Consider the following 22,383-nt stretch of genomic DNA (forward strand, 5'->3'; position numbering starts at 1 on the left):
TGTTTCCGGCCGTCAAAATGCAGCACTTTCGCAGAAATGCAGACAAGCCGCCATTTTGTTTTTCAATTTTTAAAACTGATCATTTTTTTGTACTTAAATATACATATTAAAAAGTGCCTCATACACAAAATTCGGATTACTCCATTTTTGGATCCCAAAATAATTCCCCAAAAAAGTCCTTCTTTATTTTCTACAGTGGTGTAAACTTTCAAATTTAAAAAAAAATCGTACGTTAAAATAACATAGAATTTTGAAAAATAAGATTTTATTTTCGATTTCATGAAAAATCGAAAGATTTTTATTTTCAGTGTATATTTTTTTAAAAAGTTCCATTGATGACCTACAACTAATTCTTGGACATATTTTTTTGTGGAAGCTATAGATTTCTAGCCTTTTTTCAAAAATTAGTCTTGAGCGAAAAAAAGCTCTAGACCAGTGAAAAATACTTCATTTGCTATACCGATTACACAAGTAAAGTCTCATGCATATCCAAAAAGGTCGTGCCAGAATTTTGTCATTTCTGGACAATTTGGCGTGGAATTGCTTTATTATACAAAAATTATACAAAAAGTTTTCAATGAAATGACTTAATATGAATGATATGAATATCATAAACTTAAGACACTGCTCAGTCTAGGAGTATGAAAAGCTTGTGATTCAGTTAGAAATTCGCTCTAATCCAGACGATAGCTTAGTTTTAAAGAAAAAGCTCAAAACAAAAAAAAAATAAGCAATTGGAAATGTTTCAAAAGTCTTAGCATCTAGGTAACACTTCACACGCACACAACAATGCAAAATGTTCAACACCAAAACAAACCCAATGTACACCCACTCTGTCCACGCCTGCCACCTTGCAGACCAGGAACGCGACGCCTCCGAGCTGGACGGTTGTGTTGTGCGCCATCACCTGAAATGGTAGACAAAAGAACAGAAAGGAAAACCCGGTTAAAACTCCATTCAAACAGTGCGGCCGTTTGTTGAGTAATCATGAGCACGGAGGCGAAAAACCTCAACTCGGGTACAAAATGGCACCCGGAAATCATCTTCCACCCCGTCGGGTGTTTTCTTTTTTCTTCCATTTCCCGTAGTACCGCAAAATCCGCAAACTCGTATTCGGAGTGAAACAGCGCGAAAGGATTGCCCATTGTCGGCGGCAGATAAGCGAAAACGAGACAATTATGAGCCATGATCCCGAACGATGTCGCCCCGAGTGGCGGCTACGGAATGCTAATTACAGTCTTTGTTTGTACCAATTCCCACCGTTTCGAGTGCCGGAAGGGGTTTCTCTACGATAAAACATCCAAAATAGTGTTACCCAGCTCTGCACATAACTGTCAATGGAAGTGAGAACTAAAAACTTACGAGTCTATCCGGGAGAAGCCATTATGGAGAACTAGGGAACAAGATACTGCCGCCGGGTTGAAGGATATCTGTCACGATTAATGAAATGAGTTTCGGTCTGTGCTCACAGTGAACCGAACGAGTCCATTGCGGATCGTTTGTGGCTGAATAACAGGCGTGTTTTGTGACAGTATTCTTAGGAATTTTTTTCAGTGCTATGCATTGTCGATGATCATTGCTATATTATAATTAGGTTTGTTTCAACTGGTTGAATTTGATTTTGTCGTGAATACGACTTACTTTACTATGGGGTGCCTTTTCAAAATTTACCCTCTGAGAGAGTGATAAGTTTTTGATCGTGAATATCTCTTGTTGTATTTAACGAATCAATATAATTTTTGCTACATGCCATCGGAAATATGATCACTATTTTATGATAAAATTTTCAGTTGTGTGACATAATCTCAAATAATTCAAAATTAAACTTTTCTGAAATGTTTGGTATAAACGAGTATCAAAGAAGATAATTCATAGGGCGCGTTTGCCTTTCTCGTATTTTAAAAACTCATAGCTCAATGATCTGTGAAAAGATTTAAATAATCTAACTACCAATAGAATCGAAATTTTTTAAATTAAACGTGTATAGCAACAGCATTGAAGTATTTCAATAGTACACTATTGAAAAACCTGTCTTATTTGACCCATGTCAACACCAGCCAATCAGAACGCCAGCCTCAGAATTCTGAGGAAGAGAACAAAATATCTGCTGCTGTACAACAAATCGTTCGAGAAAAATGTTCCGAACAGTGCTTAATATCGTACTGAGTTCCACAAGTTCCTTCTGAATCCAGGAATGAATCCCGTACAGTATCCTGACAGTTTCTTTCACTGAAATGCAAATCCGAAATGAAATAATCGAAATTAAAAATCAGTTTGGATTCTATCGCCACTGCGAACAGATGTATTGTGTGTCGTTCGCAAAGCTAGTTTCGCTTCCGACAAGAGCGATTACGTCACAGCTGCTAGTCGTTTGCATTGGTGAAAAAACAACGAAAAGGGGACAACGGTGGGAAGCATCACACAAAATCAGCCGTTCTAATGGCTCTAAATGTTTCTAAAGAACTATTACGATTTCTTCTTCGCAAATTGAAGGTAAATATCCTCAGTTTAGTGCAAATCTAGAACAGTTTTAATAGTTTTGTGCACTTTTCGCTGTGTGAAATTCATAGGAATCGAGATCAAATGAAGCCTTCTTTGTTTTTGCGAAAAATGTGAAAAAGGGAAATGCTTGCATAATTCATAAAATTGATCAACTAATTGATATTTGGAAGTGTTAAGGAACATGTCAGTTGTTTTCGTATTCACAACATCCAGTTATGTCTCTGACATTACCCACCCGCCTTTTTTTGTAAAGAATGTTTATCTATTCCATATTCAAATCTTGGGTGATTAGATATTTTAACCAAGTGTTTAATTATAATATAAAAACTTTATTAGACTAGTTTAACTTTAACTGAATGCAGTTTCTCATCAAGAATTTCACTTTTGATAATGGGGTCGGAAATACACAGAAAGAAATAATGAAATTTACACGACATGTAAATCCATAGTACTATGAAACAAATGTCAGTTGAATTGAAAATTTGGTTTAAACCATCATCGATGTTAAAAAAATGCATTGATATTTAAATGTGCAAACCTGTAGATTTGAAGGGTGTGGGTCGTTTCGCCGAATGCCATTTCGCCGAAAGTCGTTTCTTCGAATGTCATTTCGCCGAAAGTCGTTTCGCTGAAAGGATCATTTTGCCGAAAGCCGTTTCGTCGAGATGGTCATTTCACCGAAAGGGACATTTCGCCGCATGGGTAATTTCGAATACATCACATTATTAATTGGAATACTACAAATTCTATCTATTCATCCTAAATATTTATTTGTTTTTATACCTCCAGGACATTTAATGTTGCACAGCCACATAACCGAAGCCAAGATGGCTTGGCGGCACAAAGAGGTATTTTTCCATTTCCACTCATTTGACGGAAATATTTAGGATAAACTGCAATCATTGGGTTGGTATATTAACCAAAGGAAATGTGTTGGTTTTCTCGGGAGTTCCGATTTTCGAACCATAAACCAATCTAAAAAATATGTTCAAGATTTGTTTGGGTTAAACACAGGGAAATGAATTTATCCGTTATTTCATATATGATACATTCCAAAAGTCCGATTTTTGATCAGCAAAACGAACGTAAACACTATCATCTTTTATTTTTCATTAACTTCAATAAACTCCAATTACGATATACAAATAACTGAAGAAATCAGCGAAATTACCCTTTCGGTGAAATGACATTCGGCGAAATGACAATTTCGGTGAAACGGCTTTCGGTGAAATGGCCCTGATAAAGATTTAAATTAACGCTTAGCTCTAGTTTTAAAATATATTGAAATATAAAGAGTAGTGAAGTAACTTCAAATTCCATTTTTGCTCCAAATATGGTCATGAAAAAAGTAAATTCACAAAATATATTAATCTGTGCAGCGTGGGCAGTAAGACGATCGTTTTTCGCTTAACCTGTTTGAATTTGATTCTCAACCTCGCACTTAGGATCGGTAAGTTTTTCTGTGTTGAAAAACAAATGACCCGAAGTTTGAAATCTCTGTTATCAAAGAAGTATTAGAAATTTAATTATTTTCAAATGTATTTTCTTACCATGTGTGGCTGATTCAATTTAAGTAATTGAGAATCAAATCTTATATTTCTGTTGATTTCTCATACCCAACGAAAAATGAACTAGCAAAAAGATTGATGAATGAAAAATCAGGAATGAAAATTAGCAAAAATAATATATTCAGACACAGAGCTCGAGCCCGGAACTCTCTCTCTCTCTATCTCTTATTCTGACAAGATATAGAAAATGAAAATTGACCTTTGGTTGTATTCTGGTATGTGATTAATCACATTTAGAGTATTTCAGTTGACAACAAAATTTTGCCGAAAAGAAAAGTATTGTGGGCTCAAATTTTGTCTCGTACCAAAAATATTCCCAATGTTTCATTTTCGCTTTTTCATACCCCATTTTTTTTCCTAATCCTAATCGGAATGGTGTACTTAGTCCATGGTGATTGGCGCGTACTAGCGAGCCATATTAAGAGCAGAGCTAATAAAAGTCATTGTCATTGACTCAAAATGGACGAAAATTAAGAGAAATTAATGTCACTCTCAGCTTCGCTTGCAAACTATGAGAACGAAATTCATGTCCAGTCAATGATATAAGCGGAACAGTAGTCTCAAAATTGAGTTCTTTCTTTCATTTGCCCTTTCAGTCATTTGCAGTGTCGGTATTCAACCGAAGCTTTGAGAATCGAAAATGACAGAAAAAAGGTTTCACAATGACTTTTACCTGTTGGTGCTCGAATTTGTGGTAATTTTGGTTTCCAAAGAGATTCTGGGATGTAATTACTTAGATATGTCATATTTTAGTCACTCTTTATAACCGAGCGTCACAGGTTTTCAATACATCGATGAAATAATGAGAATTGAAATTCTGCTGATGCTCCCTGCAGACGTTAGTTTGGTTCCGTATTGTCATAGAAGAAAGAGTGACGTTAGCAGTTAAACTCTCTCATGTTTCCAATGAGAAACGAAAATGTTTCGTCTTTTTTCGTTTGTTCTGGTGTCGGTCATTTACGAATGAGACAGTAAAATATTGAAAATAAGGTTGGTGGAATGGTTTCTTTCATTGAGAATGCGGGACAGTTTTGACGTGTGGCATCCGGCAGAATTAGTTCAACCAACAATTGATCCATTGGTTTTCTGTTCCATGTCGTAAAAGGCCACTTAAACGGGAGCTCGCAAGTTAAGGTGTAATTCCGTGCCGATAACTGAATAACTGAAGGAGCCAAAAAAGGCAGTTTGTGTGCTTTGACCTTGCGGAGTTCAAAATTCCGTGTCACAGTTAGACTGAATAATTGATGGCACACACAGAAAATATGTCTATTTTTCTGCATATTTGCCATATAACCGGTCTTCTCCTAGCGATAACTTTTTATTCTTCATATTATATGAATTCCAGTGGAGCTAAAGCCATCAACAGTAAAGTAATTTCTATTTATTTGCTCCTATACAATATTTAATTGTTTATAATGTTAGTTCAGTGTGATATCTTACATAATCTTTCTTGTCTCTCTTGAACATTAACGATTACGGTTCGTTTGTTGGTTCTGCAAAGTAAATAGCTTTTGGTAAGGCTACGTACCTCACTCGAGTATCTGAATGTTACTATTGCATCTTCATTCTTCGAGACAGGGCCTCATAAGATGGATGATGCAGTTGGGGATCCCCCATCGTAGAAAATTCGAATGCTGGAAATTGACAGTCATCAACTATCTTGGACCAGTTGACCCATGCATGGAAGATCCAGCTTTATCACTGTCAACTAGTTGGATAAAAGCACACACTCTTACCACTCTTTTTGTGTCGGTGTCTACTGTCGTGAAATGAGGTGTAAGAGAAGTCTCATTCACTTGGTAGATACTGTACTGTGCATCAACTGGCGCAGCTTTCAACCTTGCGCTCAGACAACATCATTTTTACAAAATTTGAATCTATTAAGTGTCTTTTGCGTTTTTCCAAGCATCATTGCAGGATTCTGGTCAGAGCTCTGACAGGACATTGCAAACTGAACTATCACATGGCTACTATTCAGCGTACTGAGTATTATTTTTGTAATTTGTTTAAGTGTGATTGCGTACTCGATAGCATTTGATATGTAACTGTCCCGCATTAACGCACCTACGTATCCGGGTTTTTGGTTCTCCATACATGGTTGAGTGTGTGTATGGTGAGTTAAAATTGAAGGATTATCTGTCATTTCACACCCAATATGGTAAATAGTAATAATCAGAGGAGTTCATCGTTCTTCCTGGAGTGAATCATGAAGTGAACCCTCCTGTTTCTACCCTAAAACGTTTTAGCAAATTGTTTGGTATTCTTTATGGGGTGCCGAATTTACTTCTGCTCTTACATATTGCAAATCGTTCTGCATTCGTCCAGGAAAGCAGAATAGTTTCGCTTTTGTAAATTTCTAAATCCTCTCTGGAAGTTAGAGGTTTCGTTAAATGTGCATTTTGGCATCTGCAGATCTTTCGGCATCCTTTCGTGAATGCAGTAAAATTTATTTCTTTTTGTTTTGTGTTGATTTCCCACCTCACGCACTTTACAATTCCCTTCCATGTTCCTTTTATTCTTTCCTTCCCATCAGGAAAATGATGAGAAGCCACGGCAAGGTACAAATCTTCAAACCACTAGGGGACCGTTGCCACTTGAGCCAATTAGTTCTGATTCCAGATTTTTCCATTTAAAATTAAGTCTGTTTTGGCATTTTCCAAAAAAAAACGAGTGCACATAAACACACTTAGTAGCATTTTGATGTTTCTAACTTATTAGTGCAAAATAAAAATAAAACTAAAAATAAATAAATAAACGTAATGAGCAGTGTTGGGAAAATCAGTATCAGAAAAAGTTCATTTCATTATTGCTCGTGTAAAATCAGTTCAAGATATTTTCTAAAAAAAAATCAGTGACCGAAAAAAATTGAAACAAGCATTCACAAAACTATGAACCTTTACATATGATTTTTGTGTCAGCGAAACTTGATGATGAATTTTCACTCAAAGAAATAATCCAAGGGGACTACGCTTCACTTCGGCACCGAAGTGATTCGTGCAAGATTTGATTGTTATATTTTCATAAATAAAACCTGTTTTAATCCACCAATGCACAGTGGTTCAAAAGCGCAATTTCACGCTCTTAATTGATAACTAATAGGAACGTGGTTTTTGAGGTACAGTATCTTCAGCAAAGTTACTCAGAATGATAGTCGCCATCTTTTGGCAAATTTTATTTATGTGATTAATCCCCGTAAAAGTGAGAAAAAAATATTATTTTAGTTCAGAGCCAACATAGGGGCTAAGTTACTTCGACAAAGTTGTTCAGAGAGATATTTTAAACAAATTTGCTGAAGGTGCTATTCCCGTAACTTGAGTGTAATTCATAATATAATGTATTTTCTGAAAAGGGTGTCCTAAAACCAGCTTTTATAAGAAAACACATATATTATCAATTTATATGAATTTTTCATGTTACACAAAGTTTTTCATAATTAAAAATTACACAACTTTCTCAAACATACTATGCTGCTATCATTTCAGTTCAATGAAATAGAGCCATGTTTCATGTTTTTTTATTACAAAATTTCAACTTGTCTATCATCAAAAGGCGCAGAAAGGTGCAGATGAGACTACTTACATATTAAACTACTTCAAAAGAACTTTCATACCGTGGTTGAATTACTCGTCTGCGATTGTCTGCAGGCGAGATATGTTCGTTTCAAATAACCTTGTCCTTGACATTTGCAATGGTAAGGTTCATTGTATATCAGATCAGACTTCAGTATATATTCGTTACCATGGTAACTCTCACACTAAAAGACTTTTATGGACATCGAAGTCTACAAATAGTAAAGTTTAGTAATCATTACAGACGTTTTTTGAAAGTAACTGTCAGACATTTTTGAACGTGAGATAAGAAGCCACGACTTTGAAAAAAGGCAATCATCATGTCGAATTACGTTATGTCATTTTTTGGTAAATTTTTCTATAGAAAAGCTCTGCAGATAAATATTCTCTATTTATCAATTGAAGTGGAGATCGATAAACGCTTGCTATACTGTACTGTTTACAATGATTAAGAAGTTACTTTTATACAGATGTCGGGATTATTATACACGCGAACAGTCCAGATCACTTACGAATCGGGATCCCATGAATTGGTAATTAGTTTCATTGGATCCTTTGATTACAAATATTCGTGAATGACCAAAACAGTCCAAGAAGAATCTGTCGGACGATGCTAAGAGTCTTTTAGCTGGTTAAGAACATTGTCAGCTATCATAAAATAAATACAAATAGCTAAAAAATGAGTTTTTAACATACTTTTCTCTACCAGAAGATGAAATAACTTAATTCGATTTGATGATTGCTTTTTTTAAAAGTCGTGACAAAACAGTTACTAAAATATTCAATTTATAGATTTCAATGTGCAAAGAAAACCATATTTTGTGGCAAGTACCATAGTAATGAATATATACTGAAACCTGATCTGACATGAAGTGAACCTTATCATTGCAAGTGCCAAGGACAAGGATATTTGAAAAGAACATATCTCGCCTGCAGACAATCGCAGACGAGTAATTCAACCACGGTATGAAAGCCCTTTTGAAGTAGTTTAATATGTAAGTAGCCTCATCTGCACCTTTCTGCGCCTTTTGATGATAGACAAGTTGAAATTTTGTAATAAAAAAACATGAAACATGGCTCTATTTCATTGAACTGAAATGATAGCAGCATAGTATGTTTGAGAAAGTTGTGTAATTTTTAATTATGAAAAACTTTGTGTAACATGAAAAATTCATATAAATTGATAATATATGTGTTTTCTTATAAAAGCTGGTTTTAGGACACCCTTTTCAGAAAATACATTATATTATGAATTACACTCAAGTTACGGGAATAGCACCTTCAGCAAATTTGTTTAAAATATCTCTCTGAACAACTTTGTCGAAGTAACTTAGCCCCTATGTTGGCTCTGAACTAAAATAATATTTTTTTCTCACTTTTAGGGGGATTAATCACATAAATAAAATTTGCCAAAAGATGGCGACTATCATTCTGAGTAACTTTGCTGAAGATACTGTACCTCAAAAACCACGTTCCTATTAGTTATCAATTAAGAGCGTGGAATTGCGCTTTTGAACCACTGTGCAATGATGCCTTTCTCATTTGCACTTTCTCATGTATATTACAGCAGAAATTCCCCGAAATACTACAACTTAAAAAAAGTTGCGGACATAGTTTTGAATATTTCTGTTGCATTATACTACTACACTGATACACTACACTTGGATTTAAGTTAGTGAAAATCTATTCAATCATATGTGAGAAAGTGAAGTGAGTTCCATTTTATCATATTTGATTATTATTGCCGGTACTTCCGGAACCGAAAGTTGGATATCGACATAGTGGCCCTTATTACCGGTATCACTTCACGGTGAAAATCGATTGAAGTGATTTTAGGTCCTTATTACGGAAGCCGCTTCAGAGACAAAAGTAATTACTTGAATGAACTTGATGCCATTATGAACAACATTTTATTGAAAAAATGGGGTTTTCCACTACAGTGATCACTTCACTATTCGTGATACTGGTAATAGGTGAAATCAAGTTAAGTGACATGTAAGTGAAGTGAATGTGAAAGTGGAGTGAGAACGGTAATAAGGGCCAGTGACATTCGGTTCATTCAATCGTAAATTATTATGACCTGCACCTTTTTTTTACGATTCTCTATGAAGATTTGATTTTTGGAAAAAAGTGTACCGGTAGTGGGACTTGGATAAAATTCAGCAAATTATTCATGGGACTATCAATGGTTTATTTGGTTACAGAGTCTTATGGTCTGAAAACTAGAGAAAATCACTAGCCAATATAAAGACGTAGCTTATGAACAGAATATAGGGGTATTCTTATGGCATCTTAAGAACTTTCATTTCCGAGAAAAGTGAGTGACATTATTTTCACATTTTTGTGCATATCACCCTATAATTCCGGAACCGGAAGTTGGATACAAATGAAATTCAGGAACTTTGCATGGGACCGTGAGACCTTTAATTTGAATCTAAGTTTGTGAAAATCGGTTCAGCGATCTTCGAGAAAAGTGAGTGATAATATTGGTCACACACACACAGACAGACAGACATCGAATGGTATATGACATTTGGCCCTCCGAACCTCGGTTCAAAAGCCGGGTTTTTGCAGTGATTCTATAGCTTTTCTATATAAGAAAGGCAAACATATATCTACTTAATAAATTCGTAACTGAACCACAACAGAGAAAAAATAACTGCGATATCTAATATGAACAACAATGAACAACAATATTTTTTTGTGATGAAAGGTTGCTCTAATTACAACTGATTGATACTCTTCACTATATAGATTAAACCGAATAAAACACTATTTAGCATGAATTTGATTTATAGAAGTAACAGGAGCGCAGCATTGTCAGTATGTCTCCAACACACAGTAGGCGAAGCGTTTGAATGACGTGTTTAAATAAGCGTAGCAATTGCCTGCGCTCCTGTTACTTCTGCGTATGATATTTAAGCTAAATCAACTAATATATTTCAATCAGTTTTATAACATGATTTGGGGTTGTTTTTATTGATATTTTTATTATCATTCTAACTTTGCTAATCACCTGCACCTGCTGCTTTTATTAATGATATACCACCACGGTAGTGCCGAATAAATTTCAATCACATCACCACTATTAACATTTTCAGAAAGGTTCAGTTTTTGTTCATCGGCGAATATTTGTTAATCATGTATTCGTAATTATAACGGCTATGAAAATTAATTTCAAAAAAATTTTCTACATCGAGGAGAATGTTCGCTAGTGAACTTTTTACAACTGATTATTTGTCATGAGAAATCAGCTTCAGTGAGAATCGCGTTGTCCAAAAATCAGTACTGAACTTTGCTGCAGTGAGTTTTCTGATCGATCCTTTTTTTGTCTGAAAAGTATGTTCGATTTTCGAAATTTAGATTTTTCCCCAACACTGTAAATGATTCAGTGAACTCGAAGTACTGCAAACAAGAAGAGTGTGTTTGATGATAACCAATTTTTCAGTTCGTGCTCGCATCGCATCCGACACAGTCGCAAATCGTTTACGGTCGAGACAACAGAAACAAAGACAATACAGTGTAGTGAACAATAGAGTGCACGAAATGGGCAAATACGATTCAACAAAGCTTGAAACTTGGCCTACAAGGCCAAATTCAATTTGTATAGATTTCCAGCGCTACATTATGTTCAAACGTGAAAAAGATACAATTGCATTTGCTTCGGTTAATAACGGGGTGCACAGTGTTGATCATGACAATGTCAGATATAAAATCCCTGTGTACATGGTGGACAATGCCATAGAAGTACGCGTGCATGACCTTCCCCCGCAGACCAGCGGTGGGTATGTTCGGGAAAGTACAGTCACAGTACGGTGAAGTTCTTTCCATCGAAAGGGAAGTATGGCGGAATTTTTTCCCGGGTATCCGGAATGGCGTTCGAGTGGTACGTATGCAACTACGTAAAGCAATACCATCTTACATCGTTTGTGGTCAAGATGAAATACATCCGTGTAAAACGCTGATTACGTATGAAAATCAACTGGTTAGATGTCAGTTTTGTGAACAACCTGCACACTACGGCAAACCTGAAACTGCGAAAACAAACAAAAACAAGGACAACCGCTCGACAACGGAAACTAGTGAATGCAGTGCTCCTGTTTCAAAAACACCTTCACCATCTAACCAACTATCAACTGCAGGGTTTGGAATATTCATTCATCGGTGAATGAATATATAGTTTCCATTGTATTGTGAGCGAACAATTCCACCGGTTACAAAGAGGGCACCTTTCCAGCCAAAAAGAACCACACAAACAAAACGCTAGTGAAGGCAAATATATTCCACATATGAACAGATGGTATAGTGTGCTGGTATTAGAGTCTTCATGAAGCACAGAAGCCGTGAATATAGTGTGCTCTCTCGTGGTCCTGAACGTCGTTCTTCTCACAAACAACTCATTGCAAGCTAACTTCACGGGGCTAGTAAGTGATGAAGATTATATATTCAGTTTTCGCTAACAGACTGATGACTGGCTCTTCGAACGCGAACGGCTGTTAATGATGACTTTATGCCACGAAAACAGTTGCATATCACTTATTCAATTTGTGTCAAGTTAGTGGAGGGTAAGAAACCTTAATTATACTTGAATATTATAAACAGAAGTAGCAGGAGCGAAGCAATTCGCAATGGCGATCTGGTGATCTCACAAAATACTGCAAAACAAACAAACGCTTCGTTTGCTAGCTGCCAGGAAGAAACTAGCTCCTGTACTCTTGTTACTTGTGTAAATCAAATTCCTGCTGAATAGCGTTTAATTGGGTTTAATCGTAGTAGGGCATGATAGTTAATCAACCAGTAGGATAAAAAATAAGTCTTTTAATCAGTATTCCGCATTGAACATTTTTTCATTGAATTTTCATTGTGTATTGCTATGAGCTGTAAAACCTTTAGTCTAATAAACGCTCTAGCGGTGGCAGTGCACACAAATTGAATTCTGTACAAACAAATGTGAATCGCGTTCGGACCTCTAAGAAGCATGCGACAGTTAAGAACCAGTCATCAGTCTGCTAACGAAAACTGAATATTTAATCTTCATCACTATCTTGCACCGTGAAGGTGATTTGCTTGCTGTGAATTATGGGGCTAGAGCTTCTCTCTTACCGAGAGAAGGAGAAACAGTAGTAGGGGTGAATATTGTTCGCTCTCGTGCATGGACAGCCACTTCAATAAAGCAACAAGGCTCACGCTTCCTCAAAAACGGCATGATTCATAAAGCAGGTATATTCATCTTCACTGCTTCGTTCATCCAAACCCTGATCAACTGCAATCAATGTACAAAACGCATCTACACCAACTGCAAATGAACCCAAGACTGCGATCAACAATGAAAACAAGGAAATGCAAACCACTCACAACCAGGGATGCCAGGTTCACAGATTAATCTGTGTTTCACAGATTTTCAATTTTCTGCACAGATTTTAAAAATGACACAGATTTTCACAGATTTCTGAAAATGGTCACAGATTCTGGAAAAAATCACAGATTTTCACAGATTTTTGAAATCTAGCACAGTTTAGCACCAAAAAGTACAGAGCGGTTGAGGAAAAAGGAACAGAGCGTGTTGGTAGTGAGACCTTTATTTTTATCACCAAATTGATTTTGATCTGCTATTATGGTACGGGAAACGGGCACAGATTTTCACAGACAGGTTTTTGGCTTGATCACAGATTTTTGAAAAAATGACCTGGCATCCCTGCTCACAACTCCAACAGCAACGGACAAAATGACCTACAATATTTGCTAGAAGGAAATGGAAGCTCCTCTCCCTCTAGAAGAAGGGTGACAACGAGATCCAACAATAAAAAAATAATATTATGTAACAAAAACATGGGTAAAACGGCCACGTAAAGCAATACGCAAATTGGCCTGAATAAAAATTGTTTAAAAAAACCAAATTTTTATTCATCAAACTACACAAAGGCTAAGCAAAATTTTGGTTAGATTTTTTAAGCTGCCATTACAGTCAGTTCTTGATGCCTAGAGATCCAGAATAGAAAAAGACTCTAAATGTTTATTTTGAAATTGATATAAAATAAAAAATAATAATAAAGCTATTCCCAAACAGAGTCAATTTTTTTAACACCTCATAATAAAACATACCAAGCTTTATTTAGATGTTTGTATATGACGTTACACTACTGCTATAGAGACTATTTACAGATGCTTTTGTGTTAAAGAAAAATAAGCTCAGTTTCGTAGAAAATAAACTCAGTAGAAAGTTTGTTTTCTAGATTAAATTCAAGTTTCTTAGGATGAAAATCATAGCCTCTGAAATGATCGCACGTTGCAGTCAAAAAGTTAGTGCATTATTACAGTAATCAAAAGACTTTTCTGTCATTAGTTTCAAAACACATTTAAGCAAACATTTGTTTTGTAATTCTAACCGTTGAAATTCGAAAGTGGGTTCCATTAAACGAGTCAGGCACAAACATATTCCGTTTACTGTTTGTGTTAGCAATTTGAACACACAAGCAATTTTGTTTCGAAATACAAACCGAGTGATTGTCAGATTGGATTAGAGATTCTGACTCTGGTTCACTAGAGTCTCAACAACTTGGAGCAGCTTACGGTGACTGACGACTGCTCGGAATGACAAACTGCGAAGTTTCAAAACCGGATAAAGCTAATATACGCCAAGTTTTGCTTGGTTTCGCTGGTAAATAATGCTCATGGCTTCAAAGCACATTTATCATTCGGTGAGTAATAATCACAATTTCGCACCCTGCGAACAGATAGATCGGTCGTGGAAAACTTCCCAGCTGTCTCCGCGAAGAAACGGAGCCACTGCAGCTCGACATGGTGTTCATTTGTTTCCTATGCGCTTACAAGGCCACTGCTACCGCCACCGCCGCCGCCAGACGTAAGGAACTAAGACAGCAGCAGCCGGTTCGGTGTAAACAGTGTGAAAGTTTTTCAATTTTCGAAATTGTTTTCAAACAGTGCACATTTCCCTCCACCACCACCAGGGTGATCTTCATTCATCACCACGGGACCCTGGAACAGATAGCGCCCCGGACAGGACGGGAAAAGTTGGCAATTGTTTCGTTTATGTATTTACTCATTTTCAAGATGGTGTTGCCGGGTGTTGCTGATGTTTTAGTTTCCTCATCCCGATGCATTACACGAGTCGTTCAACATCCGAGCTCAAAATTGTCCATTATCTAATTCGTTCGAAATTGTTTCTGCGCACTTCGTTGGCGCGTAATTCTTCCGGAAATTGTCGAATTATCCCCCCATTCGCTAAGACGGCTAAATAAATCATCCACGTGTGACAGCTGCGAAAAGGTGCGCCATAAAGAAGGATTTACGTTCCAGAGAATAGTATTTTCTTGTCCACGGTGTTGCAATGAGAAAAAAAAAAAAGAAGCCCAACCGAAGCAGACTACATCGTTTTATCATAGTGAATCTCCGCAGAAAAGACGAAAAAAATAAAATTCGCTCCGAACTGGCCATAACAACCGTAATAAATTGCCGTGCAATTTTTCTTTCTTTCGCAGCGAATTATGCCAACAGGCGCTGTATCGTATTCGGACAGGCTTCAACCGAAAACCGGCACCGGCATCGGCGGGGTCAGTTCAAGCCCGTCGCCGTTGAACCCTGCCACGACGAATATCGGTAATGTATGGATCTCATCTCATACTACACTGTATTTGCCGATGCGATACGAAGTGCGGTGGTTGCTGGTGGACCCCCCGGCACAAAGCAGTGGTACGCTTCGCTTGAACTGTGGTCGTGGTCCAGGGCCAATCGACCCACAACAGCAAACGGCAAATCGGTTTCGCTAACATCGTTGCCGGACGTGGGGCTCACGCCGGGCTGCAGAACGTGTGTTGGCACACAAACGGCCCCAGCCACCAGCAGTGCGGCAGAATCTCGCCTGCTTCGATGACAAATAGTGCCAGACCGCTTCATGGTGTATCAATATTTCAATTTAAAAGAAAAAAAATATAACAGAAATATCAATTTCAATCTGTCGCAAACAATCGTTGGACTGCAAGCAAATAAGCGGAAATGTTAAACTTTATGGTTCATTCATTTGGCACAAGCTTCATTCATTAGCGGGGCCGAAGTGTTTAAAGTGATTATTTACAGGTCCTGAATTGTTTAAACATTCCGAAACTTGTCATGGCTCTGGTATGTTTGGTAGGTAATGGTTTGACAAACAAATCAGTTAAATTAATGACCGTGAAATGATTTCGAAATTGTTCAATGATTATAAAACAAAGGGTGTAGCCGGGTTTTCATATAAAAACTGTCCCCAAACAGAACAAAAATTGATATACGCTGTTTGAAAGGGTTTATATTGGAGATGATTTTCCCAATGGTTGGTTTCATGTAATTTAAATTTTTCAAAAACCGCTTTAGCAAAAAAAATTTAAAAAATCAGGAATCTTTTAGGAATTATGGGAAAAATATGTGATTTTTTTTAGAATTTTTCAAAAGGTATTTCATGTGAAAAAAATGTTCAAAATTTTTGATTTTTTTTTAATCGCACTTACAATTTTGGAACCACTTTAGATTTTTTAGGTACTTTGCGTCATCCTGCTGCTGGTCGTTTGCATTCGAGCAAAATACAATGAATCAACCTTACAAATAAATGTATAATCGTTGAAATCTATCAAACCGTTCGTTTATTATTGCAGTTTTCGTGGAACATTCTGTACAACGAAAACTGAACAATTTTTAGCAACATTATGCAAAATCAGCCCCTAAAATGGCTCCAAATGTTATCTGAAGAACTATTTGAATTACTTATCTGTTAAAATATGCTAATCGGAAGTGAATATAATCAGTTTAGTGAAGGTTCACAGTCTGATAGATTCTAATTAGCCTGCGTAGTTGACTTGTTCAGTTCAGACCAGCATCTGGGTCCAGAATCTAATTCTAGAAATCAGTTCTGAAATTCAGTTTTAGGATCCAAGAGCTGTTTTTTTTTTCATTTCTAGAATCCAGATCTAAAGTTCAGTTCCTTGTTCAGAGTCCAAGGTCAGAATCGAGTACCAGAACTCTGAAACTGAAACCGAATTTCAGAACTTGATTCTAAACCTAGATCTGGACTGAGAACTAAAATTCGGAAACTGAAATTGAGGTTCAGACCAGAACTCAGTGCCCAATTCAGATTTTAATTTCAAAAACTCAGTTCTTAACATGGAGTTATGGAACTTTGGACCTAAATCCAGGATGTGTATTCAGATCCAAAATTTAGTTGTATTTCCAGAATTCACTTCTAAAATGCATTCTAAATCTAGGTTTGGAATTCAGTTGCAGCCCTATAAATTGACTCCAAAACTCAGTTCCAAAATTATGGAAGTGTAACTGGAATCAGGAACTGAATTCAATATATTTTTGATCGAAATTTCGGATCGGGTTTCTAGGATTGAATTTCTGGGCTGAATTCTGGATCCAAATTTGAAAATTGAATTTTGGATCGGAATTCTATAACTAAAATTTTGCTGCAGATTACTGCTTTGGCTGCTCGGCCATCCATGGAAGTTGACCATCAATATCAACTTCCCTCTCTGAGCAGCCTAGATAGCCGTGTAGTGTCGGTAGCGGTTTCCCAACTGGCTAAGAATAACACTACGGTCCACCTGTACCGTTGGTATAAGTTCACCAAACAGGTAAGCCGTGTGGCATCCGGCGGAATTATTTTTTTACCAAGAATTGATCCACTGGTTTCCTGTTCCATGTCGTAAATGGCCACCAAAATAGGAACTCCTAAGTCAAGGTGTATTTCCGTGCCGATGACTGAATGGCTGCAGGAGGTTAAACAGTGCAGTCGTGAACGGAATATCTTGGGGTTTTCCCTTACTGTGTTAAGCGAAGCTCTGGCACAGTGGACGACTTGTTTCTGCGCAACTCGTGGGATTTAAATGATTAAAACATTTAAAAAAATCCTTCCATGGTTCGCTATAGGCGATTATAAGCAAATATATTTAGTTTCTTCTAATTGTTGTACGATAAGTGCTGGAGATGGAGTGTTCATTATTCTAATTGGTAATGGTTAGAGTAGCACAAATCAATCTCCAGCACAAACGTACAGCAACTATAAATCTATCTAGACTTCTGCAAGAAGGTAAAGCTTCTATAGCTTTGGTTCAAGAACCATATTTCCAAAAGGGGAACGTCTACGTTGGAAAATTGTTAAACCCAGTCTTTGTTGCCTTCAACAAGAACGGTATGACTAATCCACGTGAAATGCCTCGAGCATGCATACTTGCAAATAGTGCTCTCGATGTTTCTCTCATATCGGAGCTCACAACTCGGGATATTTGTGCTGTCACAGTTGATATGACTATTGATGGCATAGACAGAAAATATGTCTATTGTTCGGCATATTTACCGCATAACCAACCTTCGCCAAGCGATGGCTTCAAAAAGGTTGTATCATACTACTGCAAAAGTGATTTACCGCTTGTAATCGGCAGTGACATCAATGCTCACCATATCATTTGGGGCAGCACAGATATAAATTCGAGAGGCTCTGATTTGATGGAATTTGTGAGCACTACAAACCTGCACATAGTGAATGCAGGAAATCGTCCAACTTTTGCGAGATCTGGAAGAGAGGAGGTTTTGGACGTAACTCTCTGCTCTGATAGAATTGCGCATGAGTTGGTGAATTGGATAGTCTCCGATAAGCTCGAACCTTCGTTGTCTGATCATAAGTACATCTTCTTTGATCATTCAAACGTTAAATCTGATATTATCACATATCGTAATCCCAAATCTACAAACTGGGACCTTTATGAAGAGGGCTTGGCGACTAGATTTTGCGGATACCAACCAACAATTGAAACCCCAATTGATTTGGAAAATGTTGTCGACTAGACAAACTCACTCATAGTTGCAGCATATGAAGATGCTTGTCCTTTTCGGATTGTGCGAGCTACTTGAGGAACTCCTTGGTGGAATGCTGAACCTGCTAGACTAAAGAAACTATGCGAAGCGAAGAGTTTCAGGCCTATCAGTCTGGGCTCATTTCTTCTTAAAACAGTGGAACGCATAGTAGATCACTATATCAGGAATGTTAGTTTGGGCGTGCATCCGCTACATTTAATGCAACATGCTTACCAGCGTGGAAAGTCCACTACAACCCTGTTACATGATTGAAAAAGCTTTCTCACAAAAGCAATCTTGCTTGGGAGTTTTCCTAGATATTGAAGGTGCCTTTGATAACGTGTCTTTCAATTCAATTATGGAAGCAACCCGTGGTCATGGCATACCTTCAAGTATCACAATTTGGATACACGCAATGCTTAGCAATCGACTTCTTTGTTCATCGCTTCGGCAAGCAGAGATTAGAAAGCTGAGTGTCCGTGGGTGTCCTCAAGGTGGTGTACTATCCCCACTTTTATGGAACCTAGTCGCTGATGGTTTGTTGAGGAAACTTAATAACCTTGGATTTCCGACTTATGGTTTTGCCGACGATTATCATATATTGATGACCGGTATAAGCATTAACACTCTCTTTGATTTAATACAGCAAGCCCTGCGATCTGTTGAACAATGGTGTTGTCAGGTTGGATTATCTGTAAATCCGGGCAAAACATCAATGGTGCTTTTCACTCATCGTAGGATAATCACAGGAGCTCGTCCGTTACAGTTCTTCGGCTCAGAGGTTACTGTGGTTGATCAAGTTAAATACGTAGGGGTTATTCTTGATGCAAAACTGAATTGGTCTGCTCACATTGACTTCAGGATTAAACGAGCTTGCATGGCTTTCGGTCAACGCAGACGAGCTTTTGGAAAATCATAGGGACTCAAACTCAGATACATTCATTGGATCTACACAACTATTGTTAGACCAATTTTAGCATATGGATGTCTTGTATGGTGGCAGAAAGGAGAAGCCGCGACAGTTCAGTCAAAGCTAAATCATCTCCAAAGGATGGTCCTAATGGCGATGACAGGAGCATTTGCGACAACTCCTACTGCTGCTCTAGAGGCACTACTGTGCATTTTGATCCACTACATGTGTTCCTAAAACAAGAAGCATTATCTTGTGCATACCGTTTTAAGGTTACAGGGCTTTGGAACAGTAACCCATTAGATTATGCTACCAGCCACACTCGCTTGTGGTCTCAAATGGTTACGTGGGATGAGTATTTACTCGCTCCTAGTGACCTAACTCTCACATGTAGTTTTTCTTTCAAAACATTCAATGTGAACTATCCTCTTCGTGAGGAATGGTTGTCTGGTTGTCTGGAACGACAACTTGATGAACACATAGTTTGTTATACGGACGGTTCTCTGTTGAATGGTCGTGCTGGTGCTGGTGTCTACTGTCGTGAAATGAGGCTGGAGCAGTCTCATTCACTTGGTAGATACTGTACTGTTTTCCAAGCATAAATCTACGCGATTTTGTGTGGAATACAATCGGCATTTCAGCAGGGAATCTGTGGTAAACGAAATTATGTTTGTTCCGACAGTCAGGCAGCTTTGAAAGCACTCAGTTCGAATGAACGGAATCACGGTCGAATCTAGTGATCGCATGTCGAACTCAAATTGAAGACCTCATCATTTCAAATGCTGTTAAATTCCTGTGGTATTACTGGAAATGAATGGGCTGATGAGTTGGCTAGAGCTGGTGCAACGAATGATTTCGTTGGTCCTGAACCAGCTTTACCACTTTCAACTAGTTGGATAAAGCACAAGATTTGTTCTTGGGCTGCATCCAAACATGCCAGCTACTGGCGCAGCTTGCAAACTTGCACTCAGACAAAAGCATTTCTACCAGATTTAAATCTGAAAATGTCAAAGTGTCTACTGCATTTCTCCAAGCATCATTGCAGTATTCTGGTCAGAGCTCTGACTGGAAATTGCAAACTCAATTATCACATGACTACTATTCAACGTGCTGAGTATTATTCGTGTGATTTGTGTGAATGCGATTATGGTACTTCATATCATCTGATATGTAACTGTCTCGCATTGACGCAACTACGTATCCGGGTTTTTGGTTCTCCATACATGGTTGAGTCTGTGTATGCGGAGCTAAAATTGAAGGATATTCTCTCGTTTCTCACCCAATGTGGTAAGGAGTTATAGTCAGAAGGGTTCATCGTGAATGAATCCTTTCTGTATTCACCTGAAATAAGGTTTAATAGATTGTTTGGCATCCTTTAGGGGGTACCGAATTTACTTCTGCTCGTACATACTGCGAATCGTTTTGCATTCTTCCGGGAGTGCAGAATGGTGTCGCTTTTGTAAGATCTCTAAATCCTCTCGGGGCTGGAAGTTTTATTAACAGCAGACTGTTCGGGACCTCGTAGAGGCTCAGAATTTACTTCTGCTTCCACTAAATGTGATCCCCAGCAGATTGTTCAGCATCCCTTAGCGGTGCAGAATTTACTTCTGCTTTAATGTATTTTTGTGACGTCAATTTTTCCCATCCTCCTAGTCCAACCCTTACCATTTCCTTTCAATCCTTCCTTCTTATATATCGGGAAAATGATGCTAAAAACAAATTGATGGCAAGGCACAAATCTCCAAATATCAAGGGGAACGTGCCATTTGAGTCAATTTGTTCTGATCCCTGACAATCCAAGTCCACGATCAGTGCTAGGATTCAGTTCCCGAGTTCAGGCTTAGAATTCAGTTCCAGAATCTAGCATTGAAATTGAGTGTCTGAGTTTAGGTTTCAGTTTTAACATCCGGCTTCAAAAATCGGTTCCAGAATTTCAGTCTCAGAATTCAGAATGAGGAATTCCGTCAGGACGTCAGATTAGACAGTCAGACGCTTCGGTGCAATATAAAAAAGTATTTAGCAAATAGCGTTAACTTTACGTTTTAAGACGTTCAAACGTAAAGAAATATTAAACCTCTCATTTTATTTGTATTCCGTCATCCGGTTATGTCTCTGACACTACCTACCCGCCTTTTCTCTGTTTGGGGGCAGTTTTTATATGGAAACCCGGCTACAACCTTTGATTCCGCACACAAAATTCAATTGAACTTCTTTGTTGAATAATTTCGCCCATTGTAAAAATCGCCGATTGCACTTTTAAAATTTCGGAATGACAGACGAATACTAAACACTAATGAATATTTTGACGTGACACTTGGCACAGATGTCACTGACAGTCATACCAACCTAGAAAAAAAATTATTTGAACGAAACGAAACGAAACGAAACGGTTCCTCTTCCATCGCATCACCAAAGCAACGAGACAGATATGAACGTTTCACGAACTGGAAAAAGTTTGTAAGGGTCGAGTGTGTCTTAACTGAATTAAAATGATGACGTCCCTGAATTATAACAAACGAAATAAATTAATTAATTAAAGTTGACTTGATTAGGAGTCAAAGTTGAAACACCTAAATTGTTGGGAATTAGTAATACTACGTGGACTTGAAATTCTTTCCTTCTTTCTCGCACTCCCGTCGCTTAGCCAAATTGATTGGCCTGTTGGTTGGTTGAGAAGTTACTTTTAATCAAAATATCGGATAGTTATTAAACGAATCAACTTCAAACCGGATTCAATTTGTGATTTAAGTCCTTGGATTAGAATGGGATTTCGACTGATTGCTAGGAAAAGTTTGAGGTACCGTAACCATCAAATTGTATCCTGGAAACCATTGCTAAAGTTTAGTCAGTACGAACTTTTCCGAATCTCAATAAAAAGTAACTACCATAAACAGACGGGTCCCAGTCAACTTCCGGGCATAACGGGTTTAATATTTGTTCAATGTTAATGCCCGGTACACTCAAATTGGCCCAACTTTGCATATCATTCGCT

The 22,383-nt window shown here is 37.6% G+C and overlaps 1 protein-coding gene across 2 annotated transcripts in view; it reads right to left on the reverse strand.

The window, feature by feature from the left end:
* The window catches only part of LOC131438857 (zwei Ig domain protein zig-8), a 701,379-nt gene that overhangs the window by 310,707 nt on the left and 368,289 nt on the right, over positions 1–22,383 (reverse strand). The window contains exon 4 of one of the 2 annotated variants that reach the window (XM_058609195.1): positions 833–907. In XM_058609195.1, coding sequence (XP_058465178.1) covers positions 833–907 — 75 coding nt within the window. Of the gene's footprint in view, positions 1–817; positions 908–22,383 lie in introns of both variants that reach the window. The other variant, XM_058609194.1, reaches the window with a different exon arrangement.

Source organism: Malaya genurostris, chromosome 3, assembly GCF_030247185.1.
Source record: "Malaya genurostris strain Urasoe2022 chromosome 3, Malgen_1.1, whole genome shotgun sequence".
Lineage (NCBI taxonomy): Eukaryota > Metazoa > Arthropoda > Insecta > Diptera > Culicidae > Malaya > Malaya genurostris.